This window comes from Accipiter gentilis, chromosome 8, assembly GCF_929443795.1.
Source record: "Accipiter gentilis chromosome 8, bAccGen1.1, whole genome shotgun sequence".
In the NCBI taxonomy this organism is placed as follows: domain Eukaryota; kingdom Metazoa; phylum Chordata; class Aves; order Accipitriformes; family Accipitridae; genus Astur; species Astur gentilis.
In genome coordinates, this window is record NC_064887.1 from 27,499,869 (window position 1) to 27,521,677 (window position 21,809).

At 38.3% G+C, this 21,809-nt stretch overlaps 1 protein-coding gene across 6 annotated transcripts in view; it reads left to right on the top strand.

Moving 5' to 3' along the window:
* COL11A1 (collagen type XI alpha 1 chain) overlaps window positions 1–21,809 on the top strand; it is a 164,285-nt gene that overhangs the window by 103,300 nt on the left and 39,176 nt on the right. For all 6 annotated transcript variants that reach the window (XM_049807754.1, XM_049807759.1, XM_049807755.1 and 3 more), the window contains 7 exons: window positions 5,946–5,999; window positions 6,894–7,001; window positions 7,788–7,877; window positions 8,167–8,220; window positions 16,260–16,367; window positions 16,852–16,959; window positions 18,010–18,063. In XM_049807754.1, the coding sequence (XP_049663711.1) occupies window positions 5,946–5,999; window positions 6,894–7,001; window positions 7,788–7,877; window positions 8,167–8,220; window positions 16,260–16,367; window positions 16,852–16,959; window positions 18,010–18,063 (576 nt within the window). The remainder of the gene's footprint in view (window positions 1–5,945; window positions 6,000–6,893; window positions 7,002–7,787; window positions 7,878–8,166; window positions 8,221–16,259; window positions 16,368–16,851; window positions 16,960–18,009; window positions 18,064–21,809) is intronic.

A 21,809-nucleotide genomic window follows, 5' to 3' on the forward strand; every position in this document is an offset into this window, starting at 1 on the left:
TAATTGTGGGAGCAAAATGAAGAAATTAACATGTAACAGTTTTAATGGAATTATTTAAAAAACCTCTACTTCTGTAGTGCCAAAACCTTACTCATATCCCACTGTATCGTGGTTCAACCCCAGCTGGTGACTAAGCACCCTGCAGCCGCTCGCTCACTCCTCCCCAGTGCTGGTGGAATGGGGAGGAGAAATCAGGAAAAAAAAGTAAACCCCACAGGTTGAGATAAGAACAGTTTAATAATTGAAATAGAATAACAACAACAACAACAACAATAATAATAATAATAATAATAATAATGAAAAGGAAGATAACAAAAAAAAAGAAAGAAATAAAACCCAGGAAGGACAAGTGATCACAATGCAACTGCTCACCACCCACTGACTGATGCCCAGCCAGTCTCTGAGCAGTGATCCGTGCCCCCCCCCTCCCAGACAACTCCCCCAGTTTATATCCCAAGCATGATGTTCTGTGTTATGGAATATCCATTTAGCTAGTTCAGGTCAGCTGTACTGGCTGTGCTCCCTCCCAGCTTTTTGTGCACCTCCTCACTGGTAGAGCATGGGAAACTGAAAAATCCTTGACTTAGGATAAGCACTACCTAGCAACAACTAAAATGTCAGTGGGCTACCAACCTTATACTCATACTAAATCCAAAACACAGCACTGTACCAGCTACTAGGAAGAAAATTAAGTCTATTCCAGCTGAAACCAGGACACACTGAAATAAAATAAAATTCTCTACTCAGATTTTTCAGAGCTAGAGAAAGCCATAAATTAATTTGGAGAGAAATTTTCTCAGTATGTAGAATGTGTTTTGGGGTCCAACTTCACTGGAAATCTGTTAGTGACTGCTGAGTCACTTTTACTACTAGAAGGGTTAGCACAGAGCTTGGAGTAACACATCATTCTGAAAAACTGTATTTTCTTCTGCTAGTACTGTAGCATTGTAATTCTTTGCAACGGTAGTGGCTTTTTTGTGTGTGAGAGAAACATTATTGACTACTACTTTGTTCTTTTGCTTTGCAATGATGCAAAGACTAGTCTTGTGTACCATAAAAATGAATTTGAATCATTGTTTAAAATGCAGGAAGCTCAAAATTGTTCTTTAGTGTGATAAGAAAAAGCACAGATACTATTTTCCCTTTATTCTTATTTATTTGAACATGAGCCAGTAATGTGCCATTACGGTGAAGAATGCTAATAGTATCCTGGGCTGCAAGTAGGGTGATCTTTCCCTTCTGTTCAGCCCTGGTGAGACCAGGAGTATTGTGTCCAGTTCTGGGCTCCTCAGTACAAGAGACAGAGAGCTGCTGGCGAGGGGCCAGCAAAGGGCCACTAAGATGATAAAGGGACCAGAGCATCTCTCCTATGAGTAAAGACTGATTGAGCTGGGACTGTTTAGCCTAGAGAAGAGAAGGCCTAGGTCAAATCTTATCAAAGTATATAAATACCTGAAAGGTGTAAAGAAGATGGAGCCAGGCTCTTTTCAGTGGTGCCCAGTGAGAGGACAAGAGGCAGTGGGCATGAACTGAAACACAGGAGGTTCCATCTGAACATGAGTGTGGTGGGTTGACCCTGGCTGGATGCCAGGTGCTCACCAAAGCCGTTCTATCACTCCGCCCCTAACCCCCCACTGGACAGGGGAGAGAAAATATAACAAAGGGCTTGTGGGTTGAGATAAGGACAGGGAGAGATCACTCAACCAATTACCATCACAGGCAAAACAGACTCAACTTGGGGAAAACTACCTTAATTTATTGCCAATCAACCAAAGTAGGGTAATGAGAAATAAAACCAAATCTCAAAACACCTTCCCTCCACCCCTCCCTTCTTCCCGGGCACAGCTTCACTCCCAGATTCTCTACCTACCCCCTTCAGTGGCACAGGGGATGGGGAATGGGGTTACGGTCAGTTCATCCCACGTTGTCTCTGCCACTTCATCCTCCTCAGGGGGAGGACTCATCACACTCTTCCCCTGCTCCAGTGTGGGGTCCCTCCCAGGGGAGAGAGTCCTCCACGAACTTCTCCAACAGGGTTGCTTCCCACGGGCTGCAGTTCTTCACAAACTGCTCCAGCGTGGGTCCCCCACAGGGTCACAAGTCCTGCCATAAAACCTGCTCCAGTGTGGGCTCCTCTCTCCACAGGGCCACAGGTCCTGCCAGGAGCCTGCACCAGTGCGGGCTTCCCACGGGCTGCAGGTGGATATCTGCTCCACCGTGGACCTCCCTGGGCTGCAGGGGGACAGCCTGCCTCACCAGGGTCTTCCCCACGGGCTGCAGGGGAATCTCTGCTCCAGTGCCTGGAGCATCTCCTCCCCCTCCTTCTTCACTGACCTGGGGGTCTGCAGGGTTGTTCCTGTTACATGTTCTCACTCCCCTCTCTGGCTGCTGTTTCCTTGTGCCCTGCAACTTTTTTTCTTTCATAAATATGTCATCACAGAGGCGTTGCCACTATCGCTGATGGGCTCAGCCTTGGCCAGTGGCGGGTCTGCCTTAGAGCCGGCTGGCATTGGCTCTGTCAGACATGGGGAAGCTTCCAGCAGCTTCTCACAGAAGCCACCCCTGTAACACCCCCCACACACACCCAAACCTTGCCACACAAACCCAATACAAAGAAACACTTTTTCACTGTGAGGGTGACCAAGCGCTGGAACAGGTTACCCAGAAAGGTTGCAGAGCCTCCATCCTTGGAGATATTCAAAAGCCATCTGGGCATACTCCTGGGCAACCATGTCTCAGTGGCCCTGCTTGAGCAGGGCAGTTGGACCAAATAACCTCCAGAGGCCCCTTCTAACCTCAACCATTCCATGATTCTATGATTTCTTGATTTCACTCATGACTAGAAATGAAAGATGCAAAATACAATGAAACTATGGACACTGCTACTGTGTGATGTTTGGACCAGGTCCCTCTGGGTTCAATCAATACTATGGTTCCCTAATTTTGTATCTCCGTTGGGTTTGGTAGGGTTAGACTGATATAAAACTTGAGTAACTTAGGAGCAAATACAGCTTTTCATTAGCATTGTTTTCTGCCCTGTGTATATGTATACTTGGGCCAGAACTGTTTTTAAAATATTTTTCCCTCATGAGTTCTCATGCATATGATTTTGTAGAAAAATGGATTTTTTTAAAAGCAAAAAGTAGACTTGTTGACTTTTTATCTGATGAACATTTCCATTTCAGATTTTTTAAAAATTTATAAATCAGAAAACTTTCATTGCACTCACTAGTAAATCAGAGTCTTAAGAATTCTTTTTTATTTAGGCATATATCTCATTAGTTCAGTCGCGCTTGTGGGCATTGCAGCAATTAGGGAATTAGGCTAAGAGACATACTCAAGCTTAACAAATTAGAGCCAGATTCCCAGATTGCACTCTGGAGCTTGCTTATGGAATAATAAGCATATGTTGACAGCAACTGAGTTAAGTATTAGTGGAGAAAAACTACAGCTTTTTCGCCCAGTAAGCCATACGCACTTTGAAGAACTGCCATTGTTTGCTGGAATTCTATACATGGGAACAGTAATATCATGATAAATAATTTGGAATATAAATGTAGGAATAAACTAGGTACTGAAAACCAGTATTAAGCTCTTTAGAAGTGGTTATCAATTTCAGTGTGGTGGGTTGACCCTGGCTGGATGCCAGGTGCCTACCAGAGCCGCTCTATCACTCCCCTTCCTCAGCTGGACAGGGGGCGAGAAAATATAACAAAAGGCTCATGGGTCAAGATAAGGACAGTTTAATAAAGTGAAAGCAAAGAAAAACAAATTATGTTATTCTCTACTTCCCATCAGCAGGCGATGTCTGGCCACTTCCCGGGAAGCAGGGCTTCAGTACGCGTAGTGGTTGCTCCGGAAGACAAAAATGCCCCCCTTCCGTCTCCCTTTACTTAGCTTTTATATCTGAGCTGACGTCATATGGTATGGAATATCTGTTTGGTTAGTTTAGGTCAGCTGTCCCGATTATGTCCCCTCCCAAGATCTTGCCCTGCCCCAGGCTGCCATTGGGGGGAGGGCAAACATGTTGGAGAGACAGCCTTGATGCTGTGCCAGCACTGCTCAGCAGTAGCCAAAACACTGGTGTGTTATCAACACCTTTCTAGCTACTGATGCAGAGCACAGCGCTATGAGGGCTCCTATGGGGAGAATTAACTCCATGTCAGCCAGACCCAATACATTCAGTGATATCAATCTCAGATTGGCAGGAGGCATCACCTGCAGAGATTGTTAGATTGTCTGGTTATGCAAGAATTTGGTGTTTCATGCCTGTGAAAGGATAAAATAGAAATACACTAACTGTTTCATCTATTAGAATTAATCAAGGACCTTCTTACTACAGTAAACTCTGTTTTATAAATTGTATTTCACAGAAAACAAAAAAAAAATGGAGACTAATTAGGCACTTAAACACACACACATGAGACATTAGCGTAAATTTTTTAGTACTAAATATTGTAGATGAAGCCATGGGATGTTCAGGTGATCTTGGGTATTTGCTGCTGAAATCTTCTTTGCTTATTGCTTCTTTTACAAATCTGAATCTGTAGGAATAGATAAACTGGTGACATAAGAGAGAAAGCAGAGTAAAATCATCATTAGCATCAAGAATCATTGAATATACTGCAAAGCATCAATGTATTCTGCAAACCTGGGAATAGCAGGTCTTCTCAAAGTACTTTCAGTAAATGGGTAATACTCAACATTCCTTTGTCTTTCCTTACAACAGTCTTCTGAAGAAGCTTTGACTGTGTAAAGGAAGGGGCCCATGAATGATTCCATCTGTAGCAGTTCTGATTTTCAGTCACTAGAGCAAAGGGGTACTTTTGTATTTTTTTTTAATGTGGATCATTTCAGAGGTCTGAGAGAGAGTGCGTAAACAGTTATGCGCCAAACTGAACCATGATAACGTCTGGCTGGCAGCAAGAAGAGAATCAGGTTGAGGAAGGTAAAAAAAAGCTTAAACCGTGTCTGATGGAATGGGGCAACTGTCAGTGAGACTGTGCCCAGAGGAATGCTGAGCAGGGCCCAATGTTTGGAAGAAATGTGGGCCAGATGACACCTTTGTTGTTACACAGGTGAGCAGAGTAGGAGGCAGACAGAGGCTGTTAGGCAGGGGATACTATGTGGAATCCTACCTGTGATGCAGCAGTGAACGCCCTCTCCTAACTATACAGCAACACACTTCCAATATTTGAAAGAAACAATTTAGCACATTTCAAAGATACATTAAACAGTGCTACTATTAAGTGAGGTTTTCATTCAGCTTATTGGCTAATTTTGGACAGAATTCTGGGGCTACTGATTAGAAAATGAAAATTCTGTAAAATTTGCCAGCGTTCTGAAAAACTGTCCCCAAACCATTTCCATTCTAGTCTCTGCTTCCCAGTTTTTGTCATCATATCAATTTCTTATTAACTTCATTCTTTTTGTGGCACTCATGCTGCCTTTTTTACCATCTCTAGAAAACATTCATCTTCACTGGATCTCTGTTTCTTTTCATTTTCTTTCTGTCTAACCTCCTCCTTATCTTCAATGCTCCTCCAACTTAATCCACCATCTGTGTCTTTCTTTAAAAAGCATTTATATGTCTGGCATTATGATTCATAATGTATATATGTAAAAATGTATTTTCAGCTGTCTTTTAGCTGCATCATTTACACATTCAGATTCACCTAATCAAGTTCACCTAGAGAGATCTGTAAAATTTACTGGAATTTTTACTGCTGTACCACCTCGGAGAGATTGGAACTGATAGAGATAAGAAAGATTAATCAGTATTTCACTTTTAAGTTTACAGAGGAAAAAAGAATACCTCATTTTTATTTCCTGAAGAGAAGGAATGTGTGACATGGAATTTCTTTTTCTCCTCTTCAGCACAGATATTAATTCTTCTCTTCTATATCTTGACCTCGGTAACACAGTATTCTATAATTATTTCACAGGGTTTTCAAGGAAAAACTGGTCCTCCTGGTCCTGGTGGTGTTGTTGGCCCTCAGGTACATCATTTAATTTCATGCTTAACTTCATAAGACCAATGTTTAATGGTCACATTATGGCTGAGGCAGTTGCTTTTGTTGTATTAAAAGGACTATACTGATAGTTATATTAACTTTTGTAACAAATTATGCATAACAATTTTAGAAACGTGTACCTTAGTATTCATCAGTGATTCCACAAAATATGCAAATGTTGGAGTTACCTTTCCACTTCCTTTTTTGTGTGCTTTCTTCATGTGATTATAAAGTTGGTGGTTTACAGAAGTCAAGAAGGCAGAGTTCTCTACCATGAAGTAGTTTAGAAAGAACATGTGACTTTCTTGTCAGAGGCCAAATTTCAGTCACTTTTAGATTATGAAGAGATTAACTGTCTACTCTTACTTATTTGCAACAAAATAGAGCATTTGTATTGCATGAGCATTTTTTAGATAATTCCCTCAGTGAAAATTCTCTGCTAATGAATCTGAGGAGATATCTTTCAACTTTTCTACCTTCCATTTCATATTATTCGGAAAAGCAACAGTACAGAAAGTGTTTCAAGACAAGCTTAGTACATGGATTTCCCTCCCATGTCCTTTTTGTAATCTCCTCCCATACGTGGATACACACTGTGTTTTAAAGTTTCATCGCTTAAGGAGCAAGGTCAGGATTTCACTCTTTGAAAGCTGTACAGACATGTCTGCAGGCAGAATGCAATGCAAGATTTATTTTATAGGACAAAGATATTTTGTAAGTCAGCTGTGCCTGGAGGGAAGGTGAGGAATGTATGCTAACTTACGGTAATATTGTTTTGTAACAGCTGTTCGTAACAGCTGAATATTAAGAATCTGTTGTTCCTCCCCCCCCAAGACATTAAATACCTTGAGATGACTGAAGTTTTATTTTTGTGCTCAGGGTCCTACTGGTGAGACTGGCCCAATTGGTGAAAGAGGTCATCCAGGTCCTCCTGGTCCACCAGGTGAACAAGGCCTCCCAGGTGCTGCAGGAAAAGAAGGTGCTAAGGTATGATGTGGCTTTGGGGAACAAATTGGAGGGGACAGATAAATTGCTGACAGTCTCACATTTCAAATCATCAGGCAGAACATGCAGGATAAAATCACAACATACAATGTAAAATCAAAATTGGCATGTTTCACCTAGAAGGATTTTGAAGACTGAAATATTCCAATTTTAGAGCTGTGTCTGCTTCCATTGAAATAATGAGAATTCTCGTGAGCCAATAATTAGTATTTTTATAATAAAAAATAAAAAAAAACCACTTTGCATATACCACACATTCACTATGGAAATACATAGTAATGACATGTTCACACTAAAGTGGAAAATTTTACATTGGCATTTACAGTAGGATGTGTAGTACTGGCTACAAGGCAGAATTTCACTGACCAAATTTAACTCTTTGCTTACTTTTTGGCCACCATTGGGGCACAAGAAAAATATTCCTTATCTAGTTACTATGTAATTCTGTTCAACTTTCCATTTGAAATGGGCATTGTAAATTTTCAATGAATGTATCTTTAAACATATTTTTATGGCTTGCTGTGTTTTTCACTATTTATATTCTATAACTAATACTGTATTTTGTCAAAGCTTGTTATAAATTTAACCATATTGATAGACTATTGTACTGAAAATATTAAAAGAATTAGTGGTTGAATAGGTGGGGGCGTAATCTTTTTTGTCGTTACTATAACTGGGATCTGGTATTTCATTTTCATCACTCATTTAATAACTAACATAAGCATTTTAAACATTTTTTTTTTAATCAAAACGTAATGTGTTTCCAAGGGTGACCCAGGCCCTCAAGGCATTCCTGGGAAAGATGGACCAGCAGGTCTTCGTGGTTTCCCTGGAGAGAGAGGCCTTCCAGGTGCACAGGTATGATACAAGCACTAGAACAATTGTCATGATGTTTCTAAATGCAAGAAACAATGGATTAAGTATTTTATTTCATGGAACCTTCTACTGTGCTTAAAAATGAATGCAATAGGAGAACAGGCATCAAGCATCCAACATTGTTGAATATCGTTGGCTATATAAGCAAAAAGGAATTTATTCAGTTTTTTGGTTTTGGATTTTTACATTCTTCCTATTAAATGTGTTGTAAAAATACTCTTGAACTTTCCAGTGTAAGAAATAAGCTTTTTTTTTTTTTTTAATTTTTTAGGGTCCAGCTGGTCTGAAAGGAGGGGAAGGCCCACAAGGCCCACCTGGCCCAGTTGTAAGTAAACATAATAATAATTCTATGGAAATATAAACAGTATTACACGGGCTGCAGTTCTTCATGAACTGCTCCAGCGTAAGTCCTTTCCATGGCATCCAGTCCTTCAGGAGCACATTGCTCCAGTGTGAGTCTCCTGCAGGGTCACAAGTCCTGCCAGAAACACTTCTCCAGTGTGGGCTCCGGTTTCCATGGGGCCACAGGTCCTGCCAGGAGCCTGCTCCAGTGTGGGCTTCCCACGAGCTCACGGCCTCTTTCAGGCACATCCACCTGCTCCAGTGTGGGGTCCTCCCCAGGCTGCAGGTGGAGATCTTCTCCACCGTGGACCTCCCTGGGCTGCGGGGGACAGCCTGCCTCACCATGGTCTTCACCAGGGGCTGCAGGGGAATCTTCGCTCCGGTGCCTGGAGCATCTCCTCCCCCTCCTTCTTCACTGACCTGGGGTCTGCAGGGCTGTTTCTCTCACATGTTCTCACTCCTCTCTCCAGCTGCAGTTTCTGTGCCACAGCAACTTTTTTTCCCCCTTCTTAAATCTGTTATCACAGAGGCGTTACCACTGTTGCTGATGGGCTTGGCCTTGGCCAGTGGCGGGTCCATCTTAGAGCTGGCTGGTATGGGCTCTCTCGAACACAGGGGAAGCTTCTGGCATCTTCTCACAGAAGACAGCTCTGCAGCCCCCCACACTACCAAAACCTTGCCACACAAACCCAGTACAGCTGCGTCCCCTTTGTACAACAGCAGTTCACTTATACAGTTGACCCACATAATGTTAAAAATATTGCTGGTGTTCTGCATAGCCTAAGCTAGCTATTAAATATGTGGCATCACTACTTTTGTGCCCTTACTACTGTATCTAATATTTTGAACCATATACCGGCCTATGTGTAAGTTTTGATTCATTTTAACTCATTGTGAAACAGATTCTTTCTGTTTACATTGGGTAGCAGAATGTTTCATCCATAAAGAATGAAACTGATAAATATTCTACTCATTTTTAGTAATTTTTGTATAGTTGGGAAATGTCACAAAGCCTATTTCTTTCCACCACTATTTTACAATTTTTTATTTATTTGCTATCATCTTAAAATAAAGAAAAAAGTTTGAAGACAGTCCTCTCAGAATCTATTGAGATTTTTCACTCAGAGTTAGAGACGTCAACATAGTTAAAAAAGAGAACACATCTTAATCCTGTTTTGAAGTGCTTTGAAATTGGAACAGAGAATGATATAGCAGCAGGCATTGTATATCATTTTTTTTTGCCACAGTATCTACATTGAAAAAAATATTTTTCAATGAAAGTTTAGATTCTGTAGGAAAAGGGAAAAACTGTAGAGCAAGCTTAAGAACTTTGAGAAAGTATGATGATCATTGTAAAAAAGAATCTTATTTTGGAAAATAGTAACATGCAACTTGAAATCTCCCATTGAAATCCAAGGGAAAATAGATCATGCAAGAATATAAGAATGGTTTATTAACAACACCATTTTATGAATATGGAAAGAAATGATGCATTATACAATTACATAAGAATTTTAGAACATAAGATGATCAAAACCATCCATTACTTTGAAGACTTTATCTTTACTGTACTTCTTGTGTGGAGCATGCCTATACATGCATGATCAATGAAACTGTTACAAATTATGTTTGCCTGGCTAATAAGAGCTATGTAAATCATGTCATGCAGTATTATTCCTTCTCAATATTTTAAGCTCAACATAGGCATAGGCATAAAAATATCTTTGCCAACTTTTTGTGTTGTTGTAGTTGGTTTTTTCTTTATGATTATGATAGAGAGAAAAGCAGTGATATGTACTCATTCTTCAAAAACAGTAAATTATTCTCCCTTGAGTAGTGTGACTAGGCTTTTTCTAGATGGTCCTGTGCTCAACAGTTGTTTACATTTAGATTTTTCTTTCATGTTTGGACTTCTACTATTTATACGTCTGCTGCTTCTTTCACGTCAGTTTCTGGCAGTTATCCACTGAAAGGTATTTGAAGTATGATATGCTTAAACTTACCTATTCTCTGTTGTCATTTTTTATGCAAGGAAGTTCTACAAGGATGCACTGGTGTTGAAAACACGGTACAGTTATTCCCAAATGTGAATTGTGTAAATTTTGACAGTCAACTTGTCAACTTATTTCTTTCATTCAGTGCAACTGAAGTAAAAAAAAAAAAAAAAAATCAGCACAGCTATTCCCGCTACATAAAAAAGTAATGGAGGAGCTGAAATTGTATGTATTCAACAATAAAGCTCTCTTATGTTGCTGCAATTCATATTGAGATTAGAATACATTAAACAAGGAGGGAAAAAAACCTTAATATAAAGGTTCTTGATTTTGGATTATTTCTACATTATTGGAAAAGATCTTCTATAGCACACTTTTCAGATTTACTTCTTGATTTCTTAATACTTGGTACTTGAATTCTTAAAATTAATTATCAAATTCTTAATGCCCTAAGATTCTATTCTTTAAATCAAGAACTTGCATTTGTGATTTACAGTTCTTCTTTACACCATGCAGTACATATACATTCCCAAAAGGCACCAAAACAAGGTAGCTTGGAATGGAATGGAATGGAATGGAATGGAATGGAATGGAATGGAATGGAAGCTAGTAGGGAGAGTCAAAAGGGATACCATCCCACCCCATCTGAAGAACCTGAACTGTTAGAAGAAAAGATGAATCAAAATCAAGAAAGCATAGACCAGAATAGTCTCTTCAATCTAAAGGTCATATCTTGGTTTTTTTGTAAAGGAGGCCCTAAGGCTGCACTAACCTCTCAAGCAGATAATTAGTTCAGGTGCAATGAACCAGAACTCTTCTGAGCATGGACAAACTGGACAGCACAAGTATACCTGACATTTAACACACCCCACTTTCCCAGACAGGATGCCCACACAGTAGCTGTGCCACTAGTATCATAGTTTCTCATAAATATGCATCACGTAAGGTTGTGAGGCAAAAGCATATATCTTGTTTAGTGATGGTTGTCCATATTCTGAAATACATGTGTTTGAATTTAAATTTAGATGATCCATGTTTTTCTAATTCTTATAGGTTGTGTATACATTAGTGTTTTAGTTCAAAACATCAGAACCTTTTTGAGGTTAATGTCTCAATCATCCCCATTTACCATCCTTCGTTTCAAATCATGGAGCTCTCTTGGAGCTTAGGAACAGTATTGCTTTCATGTGAAACTAAATTGGAAGAGAAATTCCAGGAGCACTTCTAATACCCACCAGCTAATGGGAGTTCAGTGCCAGACTAGAATTATCATGTAGTCCACAAATATACAGAGTATGGGTGTCAGGAGCACATTACCCACTGCTTCTTCACTTTATAAATCCATTCCTGTTGTCGCTATACTTCCTGCTAAGGTAAACATAGTCATTGAAAGAATCACTTAGGAAGGTCAGAATTTTTTGCATATTGTTTTTCTGATCTTTGAGAAATAGATGTAGGTGTAGCTGGAATTGTGAGCAGAGAAGAAAGAGAGTTTGAAGGGTAAACTTTCTTTTTTTTTTAAATATACTTTGAGTTCACTGTAGTGCAAGAAGGCCACTTAAGGCACAAACAGCACCAAGCTGACCTGAGAGCATTCCAGAAGTTCTTAGTGGGATCTTCTTTCTACTTCATCTTTAATTACTAACTTGTTATCTTCAAAGTGTTTTTCAGTGAAAAAAGATGCATAGGTGCTCTTAATACTGGGTTTCTGTGCATCTGCAAGGACCACAATTAAACCACAATAGTTTGCTTTTTTTCACAGTAGCTCATAGCAGACCATGAGCATCAAATAGTCCTAAAATATTTTCCCATCTATTTTTAGACAACAGAGGCTACACACAGAAGTGTAATTACAATGGAGTCTTCATATGCCATTTATAATAGGAAGAGAATTCATGCCACTGGATGATTTTCCTCCAATTCCCTGCCAATACCAATTGCTTCTAACTAGCATATACAGTCAATTATAAGCTTTATTTGGCTAGTGCATACCAAACAAATGACCGCTTCAAATACTGTGAATGCCAATTACTGTGCTTAGAGGGATTTGGACAAAAGAAAGAGATGCATGAATGCACTCCAGAGCAAGTTTTTTTCTGGGTTTTTTTGTTGTGTTTTTTTTGTTTGGGTTTGGGGGTTTTTTTGTGTTGTTTTTTGTTTTTTTTAACAGTTCTCTTTTATCTGCTATCTTTATCTTCTGTTTGTTTTCTTCCCTTCTCATACTACTGTGTGGAATGCTGAATGCTGATGAGAGAAAGCTCTTTGGAATGTCAGGCAATCATTTTTCATTAGCTCATTTGGGAAAAGGATGCCCAAATTGGACTCAGAATAAGCCAGCTGTAGGCTACCCAATTATCAATACTAAGCTATCTACAACTATCTTCCTCTGTCTGATAACATTTTTCAGTCATGGGGGTCTTCACTTGTTGAGCATTTTGTTAACCATCAGTAAAAAGTATTGCTACTACTATGTGATCTCTATGATACCTATAATTACATATCTCTCCACAGAAAGTGAGATAAAAACAGGTTACTAATGAGTTTATAGTCTGTATAAGAGAAATACAAGACAAAGCATGACACTCCCATTCTGTAGAAAAGTTCTTAGAAACCCCTCTAAATTAATAAAAAGATTCCAGGATGTGAGTACCTCTGCAAGATCACAGGTTAACAAGGAGTTTATTAATATAAGGGGATTGTTTCATAGTGGGACAGAGTGACAAAGAAAGATAATGAACAAAGAAAGAGAGAACAGACTTAAGAAGCTGCCTAAAATGCTTTTCTGAGTTGTGACTATAATTTAATGTGTTCTGCCTTGATCAGAGGCCATTCTCACAGAGAAATGAGAGGATCCTTGAAAACAGAAGGTGTAGTTCTTGTTCATAACTCATGTGAAATTTAAGTATAACAAATAAAAATGATACAAAGATAAACCTAAGAAGTTGGCTGAGTAAAAAAACCTACTAGAAATTCTGGCCAGTGTTAGTGTCTGCTGTCTGATATAGGAAAGATCTATATGTTATCTGGATTTTTTTCCTCTCTATTCTTGCATCCTACTGATGAGATGACCTAAAATTGTTTAGCTTATGAGAGCTGACAAGATCAGAGACCATGGTAGTATGGCTGCAGGGTAGTGAATTTTTCTTGTTGAATTCACTGAGTCTTAGAAACTAAAATAACAGAAATAGGACTGAAAGTTAGGCATCCACCCTGACTTAAAAAAAACCCAACCAACACCTGGAAGGATACAGTCATCTATGAGTCCTGCACAAATATGTTTTTTGAACACTCATGCAAAATTAAATCTTACTGAGATAATTTGCAAAAATATGTGGAGCAACTGTTCAGTATTCTCTTTTACCACAGTTATCTGGAGGGAAAAGCACCTTATTATGTAATTAGTACCAGTTATGCTGATGAGGTCAGTCCAGGAAAAGTATGTCATGAATAAAAGCAAAAAAATGGTCCCTCATGGGTGAAAGTAGCTTAAAATTCCAATGTTCCAAGAGCCAGCAAATTTGATCTTGCTTAAACGTGGAAAAAACCTGGCTATTCAGAACCTCAGGCTACAACACATTACTCTAGCCTGATTCAAAGGAATTGACTCACAGATGAACTGCAGGCCAAAGCACCTTTATTTTCACCGACAGGGAGAGCATAGGGTCTGCATCCTACAAAATGCACCTCCACCGAGGTAAAATTTCAGTCAGCTTATATAGCATTTTTATCAAACATTCCATACATTTCGTGGTTAATCCCCAATAAACAAACAGTTTGTGGTTACAAAACTTTAGTGCTCTATTTTTCTATTGTAACTAGTTTTATGGTTTCCTAGATAGCAAGGCATACGTGCCTAAAGGCAGCATATCATACCCCTGCAGAGGGATAGGCCCCTGTTTATGGTTAGCCAAGTTAAAACATCTTAAAAAAAAATCCCAAGAACTCACAGTATTTGCTAACTCATACTTATGCTAAGAGCGGCCTAGTTATGTCAAGCAAACCTTCAAGCCATACTCAACTCCATTCCTTAATTCAAGCCATTCCATAATGTATCACCCCTCTTCCAGTATTTCAGTTGGAAAAGTGAAATTATCAGTAACTTTGTTAAGCTGAAAAGCTGGGGGAATATTACTGTACAGCAAACAAACATTTCACAGTTGTCTGTTGATAGAAAAAATGTAAATTATTTAAAAGACAGAAAACAAAGATGCTGCAAAATTGTGAAAATATAGAAATTTAGAGGGAGAGGACAGCTTTCTTTGCTTCTCAGTTCCCAGTGAGTCCACAAATTTCAAGGTTAACTGTGTTGCTATTAGTGAAATAGTTCTTCCCATTAGACTTGAGAGCACGAGACTAGCTCATACGTAGAATATAATGGAACAGAATACTCCATTGTCGTTGTTCCCATGCTGCCCTATCTACAGGACAGAGGAAGGATGTACAGCATCTCGAATCCTCAGGAAGTATCAGGACTGGCAAAGCTGGATTTCCTGTCAGAGTTCTCAGCCAGTGATGGTACAAAAAAGCACAAAGAAGCTCTACCATTCTCCACACCCTGCCTGTACACAGTAGAGCAATATGCTTCTGTCTCCCTGCACATGCTGGCTCTTGTGGAGAGAGGAAGCAGCAGCTTAGATGGCAGTTAACCTCTGTATCAAGACCCAGGAAGTTTTTTGCCCCATGCTATCATGAATCCATTTCACAAATACAGAAGGAATACCTGGTCAGAATCCGTCTGTGTGATCAAGGAGATATTGGGAATTTAAGTGTAAATGTCTTTTGCTCCCTGTCATTTTCTTGCTGTGGTATGCCTCCAAACAGGTGTCCATTTCTTTGCTTAGGAGTTACAGAAAGCTTTGGTTATAGATCACTGTTTGGAAATCAACCCAACTTGCAGAAAGGATTTAAAATCAGTACTCCACATTGTGGCTTTTGACTAAATGATGAACAAATATGTATAGAGCAAAATTTAACATTTTGATTCTGAAATTCCATTTATTTGAGCAGAAGTTCTAATCTATGCTGTTATCTATTCCCTTGTATCCTTTTAGGAAGGTTTTTTAGTACCAGAACACCTTGTTTCCTTTCCTTTTTCACCTTCAGCACTACTTAAAAGTATATGCCATCTGTATTCTTAGAAAGTGCAATAAATAAGACAGGAAAAAGTTAGTCCACCCCAGGTGCCTCTTAGTTTTTAGAGCACTGCAGATTTTTACATACCTAGTCATTCCCTCCATTTTGTCTAGTTAGCTCAGTCCAGCAGATTGAAAGGTTATGGAGCTTGGCTTTGTGGCAGATTGACATATTTAAAATAAAGGTTGGGTTTTTTTATGGAACAGCCATAAGCCCTACACTGCTTCAAAACAAAGAACCAATAGGGAAAGTAGAAACTAAATTTTCACCTATTGTGGCTTTGGTAGTTTCAGATAGAAAAAAAAAACAAACCCAAACTTATTTAGACAATTAAAGGAATACAGTAATGACAATTATATGACTTATTTAAAAGTGAGGCTTATTGATGTTAGAGTAAAAATTGTTCCTCTCTGCTATTATTCTCTGTAAAAATATATTCCAGAATACACAATTCCAGTGTGTTTTCCACATATAGCACCTGTCTTTTCCCCTTTAATTTGCAATATTAGATTATTAACTTTGGGTTGTGGTGTGGGTTAGTTCTGTATTTTAATATTGTGAATATTCTTTTATCAAAGTAGTATGTTAATGTATTTTGGAAACACGGGGAAAAAAGTTCTTGAAAACAGGCTGAAGCACGCTCCTATTATGAAGAAAAAAATACAGGAAGGGGTATTTAGGAAAAAAAAAATAATTAGTGCTGAATAAGAACTATGGAGTATGAACTTCAGGTTAGTTCTTTCAGCCTTTTTCTTTACTTGCACACATGCTGAATGTATACCCTTCTACCAGCTGGAATCTCACTGAATAACAGGTATCTACCTGGCTCATGAAAACCACCAACAGTTATCAGGGCTATATCAGAATTCTCATATACTTTTTTACTTCTTTCCAGGGTTCACCAGGGGAACGTGGAGCAGCAGGCACTGCTGGCCCAATTGGTCTGCCAGGTCGTCCTGGACCTCAGGGTCCTCCAGGCCCCGCAGGGGAGAAGGGTGCTCCTGTAAGTAATCAGAGAGTCACATAAAATTATCACAGCACAGATTTTTTTTTTCCAGAATGTTACTTTTTCCCACTCTAGTATTTGCCTATTAAACATATCCTCAGAATACCTGACCTACTACTTTTATATTTACAATTAAGTAAATAGTAAAACATTTGTTGTCATACCCTCTAACACCCAAGAAGGGTTAAATCCATTATTAATCACAGCAGGGAGTGAATATAATAAAAAAGTTTGTCAAACCAGTCTTTCATTAAAACTTTGTACCCAGCCACTCTGCATTAGAGTACAAGCATATTTGTCATCGGCTTCCATTATTACTTAGTATAATTTCCCAATACATTTTGTTCCCTTTATAGTTTCCTTTCTGTTGGTTTGTTGTTTGGGTTTTTTTAAATTTTGTATTGGTAGTGTGACTCCCTGTACCAAAATCTTCATTAGTCTCCTGTGATAACGTGGATCACTTCCTTTTCTTCAAAACCAGGGTGAAAAAGGTCCTCAAGGTCCAGCTGGACGTGATGGAGTACAGGGTCCTGTAGGACTTCCTGGTCCTGCTGGTCCTAGTGGTTCTCCTGGAGAAGATGGTGACAAGGTGAGTCATTATAATTGGTATTAGTGCATCTGTGAGAAAATCTCAGAACAACAGTTCTCTGGTTGTAGCTTTCCTCACAATATATATGGTGACAAAGTAACTCTTAGCCCTGCTTCCCCCAAACTGCCTCCACCCACTGCAAAAAAACTAAAGAACCCTTCTATAATCTGATGCCATGGGACATTGGGATTTGTGTTCAAGAACTAGTAAACTAACATTTATCCTGGCAAAGAAACAAGGCTGAAAGTGTGGCAAAATAAATCCAGGCAGATGATGTAAAAATTGATTTTTGCCTATTTTAGAAATGTGGTTTGCTGAATGGCTAGGAGAAAATATTCTCAGTAAGGTATAGTGATTTGGAACCACTGTTGATATGCTGAGAGTGTCAAAACAATGTGTTAGCAGCAGAGGTATTCTGCTGACTTCTGGCAGAATTTAGGACACGACACCTTTCAGGATCATCTTGCATGTTTGCTTGATCCAGCACTGTTCTGTTGGTTAGCATAGGGTAAAGGTAAAAACTTTGAGGTTCATTTTTATGATGCATGAGTGTTATTTATCCCACAGAGAGTATTTTCCATGATTTAATTTAATTGTGTTTCTTATTGTATAAATAAAACATTTTTTTCTGACATGGTTTCCTGGTGGTTTGAATAATTTTGAAGTTTTGAAATATTGTACAATACAGTGAGAAGCAGTAGTTCAGTCACATACAGTTAGATGAGTCTGTAAATCAGGGGGCTTTCATTATAAGTTCATATTGAAGATGACATGAGGAACACAACTTCCTTTATTTAGACCTCAGTTGCACTATACTTCAAAGCCAGGTCTTGTTGCCCTTTGCAGTATAGCAATCAGTATCTGGATTAATATGACATACATGATCGATACAGAATTGCCCCATTTAGGCCTTCACACTTGAAGCAGCAGCATAAAACACAGAATAATCTTATCAAAGGGAACTTTTAAAGATACTGTGATACTGACTTCAGCTAAGTGTGAAGGAAACCATTCTAAACAAGAAGTTTAACTTTCAACTTTCAATTACAGGGTGAAATTGGTGAACCAGGTCAGAAAGGTAGTAAAGGCGACAAGGGAGAAAATGTGAGTAGTAAAATTCTTTGTTCATTACGTTCTTCATAAATAAAAAGTACTCATGCATGAAGTATGCAGATAGCCTTGCTACATCAATGAACAGAAACAAAGACACGCTTCAAATTGTTTCTTCAAAATAATGTTGAGTTTTAACGCAACACTAGAGGTTTGTATTTATAGACCCATGCATATATTTAGTATTTCTTATATTCCTTGAGCTTATAGCATCATTAAAAAATACATAGGTAAACTACATTCCTAAGCATGCTTCCTATATAATTTTAATTCATCCATTCTATATTTGAACTGAGAGACCAAGAATATACATACATTCTTATACTGTGTTTAAGTTAACTTCACTGAGTGGATTGTGTGAACATACCCAGCTTTAGCTTCTTAGCCATAATGATGAAGAATATGAAGACTCAGTAGAGAAATGTACTAATATAGTTTTAAAATTTTTAAAGAATATCTAATTCTTGGAGAGCACATTTAACTGATTAAAACATTTCAGAACAGCAAAGATATCAGATGAAATGGCTTATACAAGTTTTCAAATATTATCACTAGTCCTATTAGTGAACTTAGGACTACTCAGGCCTCTACTGATTTAATTTGAAATGTTTTTGTCTTCAAAATTATTTCTAAAGTTCAAGCACTTCCTCTTTTGATTGAGGCCAGAAATATAAAAATAAGCTTTTTCCACTGTAAAACTTGAAGCTAGAAAGAATAAAACTAGCATTTTTTTTCCTGTTTGGTTTTGGTTTCTTTCCCAAAAATTCAAAAAAGGTTTGTTTTCACTTCTGTTCAATTTCAAGATAAACTGGCATTTTATTTGAATAATTTTCCTTAAGAAAAAATGGACAAGTAATTGCAGAAAGTTTTTTTTATTATTATATTTCATCAATTTTCACAGTTAGCAAAGCTCAGAACTCAACATAGGGGTATTCATAATTAAGCATATTTACTATGTTGAAAACACTGTGTGTTTTTTATGATTAACAACTTATAGAGCACCATAAAAGTAGATTGCCTCTAAAAATTACAGCAAGTTTATGGCTTACACATAATCAGATGATGTTTTATAGAACGATACCTACAAATTCAAGCAAATCACAGTTTTATGATAATTTCATAGAAAAAAAAAAAGTGACAACAACGTGTGCAAAAAAATGACAAGGGATTTTTTTTAAAGATAAGCTTGTCCTTTTCAATTATTTATGTGACAAAGACTTCTGCAGTTTCCAGTGCAGAAAACACATACTTTTCACAATCTTATTTTATTAGATCCAATCACAAGTGCTATAATAAACTATTTGTAATTCCCTGTTAACACAAGAAGTGTAATATTACACATATGAATGAGAGAGCACTTCTATTACAAACCCCAGTTTACCAAGAAACTTATATGTAACCACGCTGTATATAAATTCTACTTCAGACTGAAATTACTCCTGCATAATCTGAGCTGAATGCTTTGGTTAACTTGGTACAATTAATGCATCAAATTGAAACATTTTTTAAAGTCAGTTTTAAAACAATGGACTTGTTCCCAGCTGAGTGAAAATCAGTCCTCATCTATTTGCTGTTGTAGTTGTAAGCCAGCTGTGGGATACATAGAGATGTATGCAGGTCCTCTTTATCCACCTAAAGAGGTTTGTAACAGTACAGGCCCCGTGTACACAGAAAAATCTGACGTTTAAAGGATAGGGCAGAAGAAGCATATGAAGAAGGTCATGGTCCAGCTCCACTTTGGGCTTTGCATGTGATCACATGCTTACCATTCTGTTTTCCCCTTTGACATGCCTCTTCATTAGAGATGCTTCTGCATCAGAGAAATTCAGAAAAAACACATGCTGCAGTTTTCTATTTCAGATCATTTTAGCATAACTAGTTATGCTGAGCATTAGACTGTGACCACAGTTCCCATAGTGAGTACTAATGTATCTTGGCACGTTCCAGCAGACCTGCTTTACAAATAAAGTGTCAGCAGCGTAATCATTTGAGAACTTATCCTGTACTCTCAGTCTCAAGGTTTAAGGCATTTGGGAATATAATATGTTTTCCTTGAAATACAGGATTCAGTGTTTGGGCCTGCTCAGCTGAAATGAATGTTACCCCATTTGAAGTCAGGTGTATTGAATCCTATTTGCCCTCAACTGCAGTCATTCAACCCTGACAATTTCAGAATGCGTTTATTTCAAATCTGCTTTCCTTTCAACATGCTGACAGATGTATATTGGGGCAGGGAGGAAAGGCCTTGTTGGTCACCTCTGAAAGATTCTGAAGAGGAAGTAAGTACCTAGTTCTGAAATCACGGGACATAAAGAATAGATATTCACAATACCTAGACACCCACAAAAGCCTTGATGGGCATTTAGAGCCTAATCACAGCAAGGACTCTGAGCAAAGCACAATTAATCCCTCTTTCCTGTTTAAGAAGAGCTGGAAACATCTTCCAATTCCCCATTGAAACTAACAAGGATTTATGTTTGGGGGTTTAACTATGCTGTGCCTAACAAAAAATACTATGTTGCCATATCCTAGCTAGGGACAGCATGATTTTATTGTTGATGTACATCCTCTCTTGAGCTTCATAAACCTCCACAGCTACCACAGTTGCCTTTATTAACTGAAGATTCTCTCCTGATGATTCTGATCAGTCTCTCCACATTTGCCCTCCAGTGCAATGGAAAAAAGAGTCTGGCTGTGTGAGCAAATAACTTCTCAGTAATCAATTGCAAAGTACTTTCCAACAATACTTTATATCAAAATGAGTACTTACATGAGATTAAAAATGTGTAGATCTCATTCTGGGCCCTGTAAAATGAAGGAGCAGGTAGAACCATCCTGCAGAGTGTAGAAGCAATCTGTTCCAATATGATTTTTTAAAAAAAAATCATGCATGCTAATTCCCTTTCTCATGGTAACCTTCACAGTCCATAGGAGCATTCCTAGGAGTCCTTTCATTTAGATATGTCACCATAAAGGCTAAAAAGCTTTGCTTCACCTATTGCCATCAGGTCTGTGATGAAAAGAAAAATATAAAAGAGAAGAAATACGTAGCTTGACACTTCAAACTCCCTAGAAGATAAGATACTCTAAAATATTCATAGAACCCAAAGAAAGAGACTACAAGACTTAAGAAGTCCCTTTTCCTAATATCCATATAAAGGGCAGAATAATCTAATTTTAGCCCTAGTAAGGTCTTTAAATCAAAGGACTATTCCGCACTAAATTAGAATCCCCAGCCTAGAAACTGCAGACAATTTCCTTGCCATCTGAAATAGCAGACTCGAACTCAGCCATTGCCAGGTGTAAGGTTTTAACTTTCTTAGCTTCACTCTTTATCAGTCCAGTCTCTCTAGCTTGTGCAAAAACCATATTCAACCTACCACATAATTTTAACCCCATCATAAACTAGTATCTTGTACTCCCATACTCTATTAGATATGTTCATTACATCACATCTGCATAACTGACTTCTAAATTCTGTGCAATATAACTTGGAAAGTTATTATTCTGTAAGAAGACTGAAAAAAATAAGAAGTTCTTCTCAGAGACATATTTTTTGCCATTCTGTTGAAAAGAGACTTAATATCAAAGAGAATGTGACTCCCAGTGCTCAACAAGAACTTAGACTTTTTCATGTCTCCTGGAGGTCAAAATAAGCTTTGTGCTGTTGCAATTTCATAAAAAACTAACCCAAATAATAAGAATTCCATTTAAAGATAGGTTGTTAGATGATGCTTTGA